This window comes from Hordeum vulgare, chromosome 3H (genome assembly GCF_904849725.1).
Source record: "Hordeum vulgare subsp. vulgare chromosome 3H, MorexV3_pseudomolecules_assembly, whole genome shotgun sequence".
Lineage (NCBI taxonomy): Eukaryota > Viridiplantae > Streptophyta > Magnoliopsida > Poales > Poaceae > Hordeum > Hordeum vulgare.
This window is the reverse complement of record NC_058520.1, coordinates 338,325,962-338,338,537: the sequence shown is the minus strand read 5'-3', so window position 1 is coordinate 338,338,537 and position 12,576 is coordinate 338,325,962. Positions and strand designations below refer to the sequence as shown.

General features: G+C 48.1%; 1 protein-coding gene across 1 annotated transcript; it reads left to right on the top strand.

The window, feature by feature from the left end:
• Nucleotides 1–5,748: 5,748 nt before the first annotated feature.
• On the top strand, nucleotides 5,749–10,050 carry LOC123443791. The gene is made up of 2 exons (XM_045120321.1): nucleotides 5,749–5,964; nucleotides 9,754–10,050. Exons 1-2 carry the CDS (start codon nucleotides 5,842–5,844, stop codon nucleotides 9,862–9,864), a joined length of 234 nt encoding a protein of 77 aa, XP_044976256.1. The 5' UTR covers nucleotides 5,749–5,841; the 3' UTR covers nucleotides 9,865–10,050.
• The last annotated feature ends 2,526 nt before the right edge of the window (nucleotides 10,051–12,576 follow it).

The following is a 12,576-nucleotide window of genomic DNA, read 5'->3' as shown; positions in this document are numbered from 1 at the left end:
TCTTCCTCTTCACGCAAACCCATGGAAACACACCTAACCCCGCATAGAACTCTCACGAAGACATGGGTTAGTACACAAAAGCGTTATGGATAATGCTTACCATACCATGGGATCACTTGATCCTTCTCGGTACATCTTGTACGCTTTGTGTGTTGATCATCTTGATTTACTCTGTGCTTATTCTTGATAAACCTTGTGTCTTTATGACCAATCTTTGGATAATACTTTGAATACCACCTTGGTCATCATACAAACTCCTTGAAACCAACAGATGGACTTCAAGAAGTGCCTATGGACAAATCCTTTGAATATAACTTAAGGCAACCATTAGTCCATAGGGATTGTCATCAATTACCAAAACCACATATGGAGAAATATGCTCTAACAACATTTATTTTAGTGGCTAACTTACGTGTACAAGAATAATAGGGGGTGATCTACGCATAAACGGACATGAACTAGAATGGTCACGAAGTGATCCTGAACACCTACTTACGAGTGAGACATAACCTCACCGTGTCCTCTCTCGGATAAGAACTCACGAGAAGAGACAATCACGGTTATGCACACACTTGGTATATTTTAATTAAGTTTACTACAAGTTTGATATGACTGGGTGTTAAACAAAGTTTCCAAGTTCCACATAACCGCGCGCATGGCTCTCAGAAATATTTAACCCTGCAGGGGTGCTCCAACTAGTCCATCACAAACTACAACAAGCTACATGGAATAAACTCAACCACGGAAACTCGTAGTCTCCTCGAAAATTCCGAGGGAAAGCCTCAACCTCGAGATAGCCCAAAGTATCCTCGAAATACCGCGCATAAGACGTTCGAGAAAGGTAAAACAAATCCAGCAAGGCCACCCGGTGAGCCAGATCCACATGTGGAGTCGCGCGCTCTCTATCTACACGCGTCATCCGTCTATGCAAAGTGGACGATAGCCAGAAAATGCCTCGAGTTGCCCCAAGGTGGCGCCGCCGACTTCTAGGTAGGCGGACCGACACTCATGAGGAGCACTGGCCCCTCGGAGTTGATTAATTATCCATGGGGGCCGTCAGGTCCCTATGCAAATCTATTAGTTAATAGGCAAATGTAGTACCAATGTTGGGCCTTGCCAGAAGAGTTTTATCCCAAAACGAAAATCAAGAGGGTCCCTGTAATAACCCCAAGCATGTTAGGGGCGCTCAATATGGAACATAACAATGGTACACAAGTAACTAGGGCGGCAAAGGTGGAACAAAATACCGAGCTAGAAGGCCAAGCCTTCCACCTCTTACCAAGTATATAGGTGCATTAAATTAAATAGATTAATATGGTGATATACAAAAGAATATCCATGTTGACACATGGAAGCAACTGCACCTGCAACTAACAACGCTACAAGAAGGATTGAGCATGCGGTAACATGGCCAAACAAAGGTTTGCTGGGATGTAGAGGGGGTTAGAGGCTTTTCATGGCAATAATGGGGGGCTTGACATAACAGGTGGTAGGCAGTGTGACATAGCGATAGAAATGAGACAACTAGCACAACAATACAGTAGTGGTATCTAGGGAAATGACCATATTGCGTGTGATCCCGCTTGGAAGAAGAGCGAATCCATGAAGTAGGCGAACTGGTGTAGTCGAACGAATCCTCACACTCCGAAGCGGTTCGGAACTCTATCAAGAGGAAGCAATCCAAAAATAACAATCAAAACACAACAAACACCACAACATATGCAGTACATGATGCACAAAAACATACGATGCATGTCCGATTTAATATGCGGGGCATGACAATCTCAGCAATCAAATACTACACATTAAGTGAAGCTCAATATGCAACAAATTGCATATTGACAAAACTCCACACTTGAATTACTTAGTTCACTCCCGTTTAGGTACACGAAAATGTTAAATATTGTTAACCATGGCAAGAGGTGAAGCATAAATAAGTATACAATCTACGCATTTTAAACGAGGTCAGAAAAAACATATAACAATTTTGAAATAACCCCATATGTTAATTTCAAAAATGGTCCAGATCTGAACTAAACATGTCTTATATTTGTTAAAGAGCAAAATAAAGTGGAACATGTGATTCTACACGTCATTCTAGTCGATTTACATATATAGATCATCTAAAATGGGGTTACGGTCTAAAAGATATGACCCTCACAAGATAATATGTCATGAATGCAAAATGTATGCACTAACAACTACGAGCATGTTAAATAATGGATGGAGCAAGATATTATGAAACTAAATGAAATTCTAGGCAAGTTTAAATGAGGCCGGAACAACAAATAACAATTCCGGAAAATCCCCATATGTAATTTTCGAATTTGCTATGGTTCTGCCCTATTCACAATTTTAGAGTTGTTAAATAGCAAAACAAATATCACCATGTTATTCTACATATTTTTCAAGTCGAGTTACATATGTGGATCATTTTAATCGGAGCTACTGTTAAGTAGTTATGAAATAAATTATTTTAATATGACATTTATGCAAATTACATGAACAACAAGTTAAATAATTTTAACATGGTTGAAAGTTGGATATTATGAAACTACACAAAATTCTAAGCATTTTACACGTATAAAGTTTTAAAATCCGATGCACGGTTATTTAATTATTGCCATTTTAAACTCATGCATTTTTTGTAATTATTAAATGTCCTAATAAAATGGATAGATTCGCATGCAAGAATAGGTATCTCAAACTTGCTCCTTTTTCAGGCCAGAATTCCAGCTGCCGGGATTCTCCCTCTTCATGTAAACCTTGCAAAATAAGAGAGAAAATGCATAAGTATTGTACCGTGAAGTGTAATAACAACCCATAAAGCGATAAATATCAACATGAAAGCATAATGCAAAATGGACGTATCAATCACCACTACCCCTCGGTTTGGGTCATTGATCACTAGTTCCATCCCCGTGTTGTTCCTCTCGCGAGGGATGTTGCTGCTAATAGTAAGGGCATCATTCAGGTTACGCCATGTCGGTAGCTCCTCAACACTCTCAGTGCTCATTGGTCCATTAGGTATCATTGGACTAGTCACGTCTTCATCAATCTCTTCTCCCTTGTCAAAGCCAACCTCCTCGGATGACCTCTTGCATGGTGGTAAGCGCTTACATGGAGGTGGGCCGCCCCGACCAGCACCAAATATGTGTTGCCCCTAGATCAGCCCCCTCGAGGAGTGCGTCCTCCAAGTTGCTGATGTTACAAAACCGATTCCTTGCGTTGGGCCAACATCCAACTTCCAAACCACTGTTGTTTTGGTTCCCAAACACCATCGTCACACTCTTCATGATTGTGCCCCATGAGTCCACATACCTGGAAAAAGTAAGGCATCTTCTCATATTTGAGTGGGAGAAAACGACACCCCTCACCCATGGCATTTAGTGGCGTGACTGTTATAAGGGGCTTATGCATTTAGTGGCGTGACTGTATAACTTTGGAGCGGGTAGAATCTCCTTCACTGTGCCTATTCGGCCAGCAAGTTGATCCACAACCTCCACCTTGCGGTATAGATAAAAAATACTATGGATTTGAGCCCAGATGTATAGACCATCAAAGATTACCCAAGATGGGTCTGTCTTGCCATTGTAGTCCTCGATCAGAAGACCCATCCCCTTGAACATCCATGGGCCGCCATGAACGACCTTCTTCCAATCGCCCAAACAAAACATGTGAAACACAAACAAGTTATCTCCCGCCTCTCTGAACTTCGGCACATGCGCTAGCCCCCAGACCGGTTTTAGAGTCTCGAACATTGCAGTGGAACTAAAATGACGTGTCGTGTGCAGTTTTTAGATCGCCATCCATCGTGCCTCTCCCTCAAACTTCTTCACCTCTTCTTCCCCTAAAACCACGCCATCCACCTCCTCATCCTTCAGATCGAGGTGCTGTAGCATCTCCTCTAGATTCATACCGGTCCAGCCGGCCATCGATGAGGACCCTTCCGAAGCCACCATCTAGGGTTAGGGCTAGTCGACCGTCAAGTGGAGAAACCAACCAAAAACGATCTCACACCCACGACATGAGACGAGGATGATGTGTGCTAGCAGGAGAAGGATCGGCTGCGAGGTAAACTCACAACGGAGATGGAATAGCCGTCGGAGGACGAGGAAAAGTACTCATATTTGACTAGGAGTAAACGACACCCCTCACCCATGGCATTCAGTGGTGTGACTGTGGTAAGGGGCTTATGCACCAAAACTCACGCCCGGACTCTCACGTAGTCACCCCCATAGTATAACTTTGGAGCGGGTAGAATCTCCTTCACTGTGCCTATTCGGACAACAAGTTGATCCACAACCTCCGCCTTGCGGTATAGATAAAAAAATACTATGGATTTGAGCCCAGATGTACAGACCATCAAAGATCACCCAAGATGGGCCTGTCTTTCCATTGTAGTCCTCGATCAGAAGACCCATCCCCTTGAACATCCATGGGCCGCCATGAACGACCTTCTTCCAATCGCCCAAGCAAAACATGTGAAACACAAACAAGTTATCTCCCGCCTCTCTGAACTTTGGCACATGCGCTAGCCCCCAGACCGGTTTTAGAGTCTCGAGCATTGCAGTGGAACTAAAAGGACGTGCCGTGTGCAGCTTTTAGATCGCCATCCATCGTGCCTCTCCCTCAAACTTCTTCACCTCTTCTTCCCCTAAAACCACGTCATCTAGCTCGTCATCCTTCAGATCGAGGTGATGTAGCATCTCGTCTAGATTCTTACCGATCCAGCCGGCCATCGACGAGGACCCTTCCGAAGCCACCATCTAGGGTTAGGGCTAGTCGATCATCAAGTGGAGAAACCAACCAAAAACAATCTCACACCCACGGCAGGAGACCAGGATGATATGCGCTAGCAGGAGAAGGATCGGCTGCGAGGTAAACTCACAACGAAGATGGAATAGCTGTCGAAGGACGAGAAACCCTAAACAAGAGGGTAGTGCATAGGCATTCTACTTTTTTTTGTGACACGTCACTCTACTCTCTCCCTGATAATAAAGCACCGATGGCTTTTGTCGTTCGTCATGGCTTTTTTGCAGAAAGGCCCCTATAGTTTTCTTTAATTAACTTGCAGTCCGTTTATAAGTGAGACCGAACCGTTTTTTTCACATTTTACACAAGACCCCCTTACTTTCATGCTAAATAACCCGCGGTCCAAATTGTAGTCAGAGTGAATCGTTTTTTCAAAATTTTACGTAAACCCCTCACATATGTGTTAATAACCCCGAAGTATATTCAGAATAAATATGTATTTTCAAATAACAATATCTTTTAAACCGTAAATTCAATTTAAACATGTTATATTAAAAATGTGTAGAGTTTGAATATTTTGTTATTTTACATGTTAAATATTTTTAAAATACTATATAGGATACAATGCTAATAAATATTTGTATTTATTTTGTATCTGTTATCTGTATTGTAACATGTAAACTTAACCATAAATATTTGCAAAATGTTATAATCTTTGGACATGATGTACTTGCATTAGTTTTTTTTTTACATATTTTATAATTTAAGACTTCACGTGCGTGTCTTTTTTTGTAATATCCATGCGTTCCTTAGCAATGGATTATACTTTTTTTTATTGTTTATTTTTCTTCTGTTGAAACGCACGGGCATTTATGTATTAATCAAAACAAGCAGACCGGACGGGAGGATAGAACGTGGGCTGGGCTGGGATGGACGAACGTTCCGAGGCCCAGCTCGTAACACTGTTTGCCGTCGAGAAGCAGGCAAAATCGTCAATCCTGGGCGCTGTCTGTCATCTTCCTCTCCGGCATTTCTCTCAAAATAATAAAATAAAAACTTCGTTTCCGGCGAGCAAGAAGGGGCAGGATGGGCTACGTATGGCGGGTTCGGCTCTCGTCGTTCGCGGCCGGTGCGGCGACGGCGTCAGCGGTGGGCTTCTTGCTCCTTTACAAAGACCACCTCCTGGCCCGCGCCGCCATCGCCCGACAGGTGATCCCCCGCCCCCGCACCCACACCGCCGTTTAGCCGGCTCCTTTTTCGTTAACATCGACTGATATAGTTCATTAACGTAATTTCTTTTGCGCAAATTGGTAAAGCATCCTCCGATTTGATGTAGCCATTTCTTTACGGTTAGATATAGAAAAACTTGTCGACTCCCTATAATCTCTGATGTATCGTGATCTTGTGTGGATGAGATGTTGCTGGTTGATTAAGTAATCATCTGGTGTTAGATTCTTTCGCTTCGTTGTATCAGAACTCCATTTCCTAATTGAAAGTACTGAACGAATAACAGTCTCATGGAGGTAGATGCGGATCGCGAATGATTTGTTATGGCCGTGGAAAAATACCCTTAACAAAACTGCTGTGATTGTTATGGAAAGGATGGTGTAGTTTAACTCCATTCTTGCTTGTGATTTACCTATTCAGACGAGATAATCAACATTGATTTATCTTCTTTGCATTTTCATGCAGTTTGTCACTTCTCAGCTAGGGATTTCTATGTACTGATGACTTTGCATATACTTCCTCCTTTCAAAAATATAAGACATTCTAACTTTTTTCAATCCGTATGTAGTCCATATTGAAATATTCAAAACATTTTATATTTGTGAACAGAGGGAGTATTTGTCACATATTTGTAAGGTAATCTCCAAAGATAAGAAGAGTGAGTTGTAGACTTCAGTCTGTCCATGTCATATAGTATCGTGTATAAAATAACTCGTACAATAGGGTGTGTCTGAAGCTGATTGTATACAAAGAGTTTACACTAAATGTGATTGCGTGAAAAGACAATAAGGTCGACTCTTAAGATGTTAGAGCAACTTCAATGGGGCGACCCATTTCGTCCGCCGCCATCAGTTTGGGTCGGCGCGGACAAAAATGATGACCCAACACGCCGACCCATTGCCAAAACGCGTCCACGCCGACCCATTTCCGGCCCAAATTTGGGACTGAAATGCGTCGGTGCGGACACGCGCGCGCCCCCTCGGTGTCCGCCCCCAACCATCGCGGTCAACATTATTTATGACGGGCGCCATCCTCGGGCCCACGCGTCAGCGACCGCGGCCGGCCTTTTTTAATCCGAGCATGCGGTGGGTTCCGCCATCTGCTTTCAGAACCCCGCCCGTCCACATCCAACTACCTCCTCGGCGACCAAAACCCTAGCACACCATGGCCAGCGGCTTCCCAAACAAGGGCAAGGCCCCGCTCTACCCCCGCGCCATCTCCCCGCCGCCTTCTTCCCACCAGCCTCGCCAGCGCGTGAGCGTCCCGGTGCACCAAACGCGGTGGCACTGGGAGCACCGCGTGCCGCTCCCTTACCTCGATGTCACGCTGCCGCAGGGCTGGCATCTGGATCCGGAGAGGATTCCGGTGCCGGCCGTGCCGCGGTCGGCGCGGGTGCATGCGGAGGAGGTGAGCCGCCGTCGGGGTCTGCTGACGACGGAGCAGCGGCAAGACCGTACGTACGCGGCCGACTCCCCTAACTGGGAGGTGTGGTTCGCGGTGGAGCACGAGGAGCAGCCCCGTCGTGGCGTGCGAAGTGCAGCCAGGAGGCCCTCCGCCGCCCCCGCCTGTCGTCAGCGACGAGGACCAGGAGGCTGAGGCCGCCTACCAGGCGGCGCTCGCAGCTGTCCTCCGTGACAGCGAGGAGGAAGCGCGGCGCAGGGCCGACGAGGAGGAGGCGTACCAGCAGCAGCTCGCGGAGGCCATCGCGCTGTCGGCCACCGGCGACTGCGTAGTGCCACCTCCGCCGAAGCCCGAGCCCACAGAGCCGCGGGAGGTCTACCAGTGGACCGGCGTCATCCACGAGTTCTTCACGGCGCCGCCCATCTGGCTGTGCGCGACATCGCAGCAGGAGCAAGCCTACCTCGAGCACTGGAGGGCGCAACACCTGCTGGCGTTGCGCGCCGAAGGCCTTCGGCTCATGGAGGTGGAGAAGGAGGCGGAGGAGGAGGAGCGTGCCCGTGCTGCTGCGCTGCCACCGCCACCAGCACAGCCCGCGCTGGCGGGACAGACGACGGAGGCACAGGCAGCTGCGCTCTGGAACACGGCGTTCCCCTAGGCCGGCCCTGCGCCTACGCTGGTCGACCTCACCGGCCCCGATGCCGCCGCCTAGGGCTGGCCTCGTAGTTTTAGTTTTTTTAGGTTTAATTAATGTAATGCGGACGCGTGGACTCTCGCCGGCCTTCGTGGCTGGCTTTTAATGTTTAATTATGTATTTATGTATTTTTTTTTGCACGCCGGTAAAAATGGGTCCGGCCAGCGTTGGGCGCATGCGCCGACCCATTTGCGGAAGCGGACGTTCATGTCCGCCTGTCCGACCCAAACGGACCAAAAGCGGACAAAATCGCCGTCTGTTTGGGTCGGCCCGTTGGAGTTGCCCTTATTGACTAAGAGCATCTCCAACAGATGCCCAAAAATTTGGTGCCCTAAAAATGGTTTTATGTGAGGAATTAGAAGGTTTTTAGGCACCAGAAAAGTTTCTTCTTTTCGAGCAGCCCTAAAATTTGAGAGCCACATGGGACATGACAATCCAACAGAGTGGAGGCCGAGAGGCGGATCCGACGGCGGGAGCTCGGGGACAGCGGTGCAGTGCTTGGGAACAGCGGCATGGTGCTTGGGACCGTAGTGCGGTGCTCGGGGATGGCATTGGGAGCTTGGGGTGGGCGGTGTGGTCAGATCCGACAGTGTCGAGCGTGGTGGGATGGCTGAAATTGAAATTGGGCGGGACAAGGCGATGGTGGCAGTCATGGGGGTCATGGTGGTGGCCCCCAGCGGCGGGGTGGCGGTGGCGCCCGTCGTGGAGATGAGGGTGAGGCGGTGAGGCATCGGTGAAAGTTCACTTCGGGCGCTTGGGTTCTCGCCACATCGTTTTTGCTTTTAGCGCAGCAGCATATTTGCATCACTTGTAGCAAATTTTGGGGCATGATGTAATTTTTTTGGGGCATCATATAGCTATAGGTCATCTGTTGGAGGCGTTTTTTGGCTGCAAATGCCCCAAACGGCAGTTTTATGGGCATGGCTGCTATTTTACGGCATCTGTTGGAGATGCTCTAGGAGTGGTTCTATTCTCCTCATCCACACTAGCATCCATTTTGCAGGATGAATATTCAGCTGATGTCATAACATATTTGCCGTGTCTAATTTGTTACCAAAATATAAGCGGTAGTGTCTGGGTGTAAACTATTTATCACCCATTCATCGTATGGGGGATAGCTTGCCAGTCTCGGTATGGTTTGCAGGTTTGTTGGTGATTGTGGTACTGGATATCCTGTATTAGACCATTGAACTAGCTGCTGAGAGTAATGAGGCTTTCTTCACAACTTTGCATTCATTATACACTGATGCATTCCGTTAGTTTGCCAACTTATTGTAGATGGGGTGCAATGAACTCCCAACAAAGGGCTCTTCTCAAAGAGGATTGATGGAAAGAGGCTCCTGTGGTTCGAGTAATTGCAGTCGAACCTGGATGTATTGTTTGCACTTCTCCAACCAGGATCGACATTTAAATAAGTAAATTGATAATGTCATTCATGATTGGTGAACTCGCTTGTCTTATTCGGTAGTTCTGATCATTGTGATGTTTCTGCTTTATTTGCGAATTATGATGTTGCAACTATGTGATGAATTAGCTTTTTATACCTATCTTGTGGTTTGTGATAATGGGAAATTGAGCATTATGGGGGTACACCCTGCCCATGAGACAGGACATCTTGAAATTTGTGAAGTTTGGCTCTCATCTGAATATTTGCTAAGTTTTGATGTGCTTACTTCCAGGTGGAGGATGTCAAGAGAATTTCTGAAAAGCACTATGAAACCCTGAGTCATCGGATCTCAGCATTCGAAAATAGAAAAGGATCAGGAACTAATAAAGAGGCATCAGATTAATTATGCACGTTGGGTGTGTACAATGGTTAAACAATCTGCCAATGTAATTTGTGGTTGCTGCATGCGTATTACTGCAGCATGTAAGCTGTACCATTTTGCTGTTCAAATTGCTATGAATCCTCAATGTCATCTTCATGGCTTTGTGAGATGGACAGAGACCAATAAAAAAAACAATTTTGTCGTTAATGAGTCAGCCTATCTCACAGTTACGTTTGTGTCTTCCATTAATATGTTCACATTTGATATAGCAAGTTTATACACACGATTATTACTCTGTGCGTTGAGCATTTCGTGAGCTTTCGTGTGGATTTTGTTCAATATGTTTGTTTTGCATTTTGTAATGTTAGAAAAATCTCAACCTCATATCTGAACTACGACATCTAAGAGCATCTCCAACAGCAGCGCAAGCGCTGAACCCAAAAATATCCCCTTTTAGCGCGCGCGCGACGCGGCGGGATGCTCCAGCGGGCGCGCAAAAACCGCGTGCGCGCTAAAACAAGTAGGGCGCGCTGTCCATAGCCTCATCCCGCGCTGGTAATTTGGAGCGCACACTTGCGTGCGCGGCAGACTCGAGCGCGCGCGGACTTTCTCTCTTTCTTCCTCCTTCGCACCGCGCGCGCCGGCGCCAGCGCCCCTGCCACCATGGACGCGCAGACCGGCACCCCGCTCACCCCGCTGTACAGCCGCGAGCCCGCCGCCGCCGCCGCCGTCGAAAACCCTAGCGCGGCGAGCGTTGGCGCCACCACCGCCGGAGCTCCGCCGACCGTCGGCCTCGCGCGCAGCCTCTTCTTGCCGCCGCGGTTGACCACGCCGACGGGTGGCGTCGCGCCGGCGCCGTCCCGTCCCGTGCCGCCGCGGTGGGGTCGAAGAAAGGAAAAACATCCGGCAAGAAGAAGGCGGCGGACGGTGGCCTCGGCACCATGGGTGGCGGTGGCCTCGGCGCCATGGGAGGCATGGGTGGCTTTGGAGCCATGGGATGCATGGGTGCACCTCCGGCCGCCATGGGAGGCATGGGTGGCTTTGGAGCACCCTCCGACGCTATGGCCGCCATGGGAGGCATGAGTTTTGCTTCTCTCATGGGAGGCATGGTGCACCTCCGGCCGCCATGGGAGGCATGGGTGCATCTCCGGCCGCCGTTGAAGATCTTGCCAACACCGTCGGAGCTTCACGAGATGCGGTGCGTGATGAGGTTAGGGAGGAAGATTCATCTACGGAGGCGGAAGAATCGTCTTCGGAAGATGAGGACGAAGACGAGGAAGATGATGAATGATGTGTCTTTCATTTATATGTCTTGAACTTGTTTGCATTTTGAACTTGGTTGGATGAACTTGTGGGCATGAACTTTTATGCATCTCAACTTGTTTGTGTCAAATTCACATGTTTTCATTTTTGCGCGCTGCTGGAGCCAGCGCTGCGCGACGCGCCAAACCAGCCGAAGCGCGCGCGGCAAATAAATTTTTTGGGCGCGGCACGAAGCGCGACTGTTGGAGATGCTCTAAGTCTCCTAGCGACGCGCGTCCCGTGCGGCATGGCCCTGACAACGTGCATACCCTTATCTTCTCCCCGGCCCTGACAACGTGCATACCATTATCTTCTCCCCCACCACTGGTTCGATCCGCCCTCAAATCAGAAAATTAGCGTCTCCATTGGTTTTATCCACCGCCGGCCACGGCGGCCAACTTCTTGTCCCGGCGGTGAAGCTCGGTGCCAATGCGGAGCTTGCATAGCGATTGGGTGTGGTGGGAGTCGGACGATGACCTGCGGTGGCTCTATCGTGGCAGGCATGCGGCGGCGGTGGCGTCGCTTCGTTCACAGATGCGGCGGCAGTTCCGGTGGCGTCGCTGCTGCGGTGGTTCCGTTCCGACGTCGAGGCGGGGCACTGCCGTGTGGGAGGGGTCACCGCTGCAGTGGTTCCGTGGCGTCGCCGCTGCGGTGGTTCCATTCCGGTGGCGTCGCCGCTGCTGTGTTGGAGCTCCACGGGGTTGTAATGGAGGCCCGTCGGAGTTGCAATTGAGCTTCGTCGGAGCCGTTGACGCTGCGTCGGAGCTTCGTCAAGACTGCAATGGAGCTCCACCGGAGTTGCAATGGAGCTTCGTCAGAGCCGTCGGCGCTGCATTGGAGCTCCAACGAGGCTGCAATGAAGCTTGGCCGGAGTTGCAATGAAGCTTCGCCCTAGCGGCGGTGCTGCATTAGAGCTCCGCTAGGGCTGCAGTGGAGCTCGCGAGATGCCATCGATGCTGCGTTGAGTCGTTGAGAATAATGCATAGAAAACAGAATCTGTCAAAACAGAACAGTCTGTAGCAATCTGTATATTCTGTATACCTCTGATATCTCAAAAAATCTGAGAAATTACGAACGTCTGGAAAATTTGCACATCAATCAGCAGAAAAAAGAATCAACTCAAAAGCTCTTCCAGAATAAAAATGAAAAATAATTTCGTGAGCAGAAAGTTTCTGTCTTTTCTCAGCGTGATCAAACAACTATCACCCAAACTAATGGTAAAGGCTTTGCTTGGCACATTATTTTTAAAAACACAAAGGAATTGTACAAGGGGATAATTATTTTTGTGAGAAACTTCCATGAAAAATTCTACATTGTTTCCATGAGCATGAACACAAGTGTTCAAGGTCGACCCTCACTTTCACAATGCATCACCTTTCAATCACTTCTCTTTTTGAAAAAGTTTTAAGTTCCCCTCTATATATTTTTTAA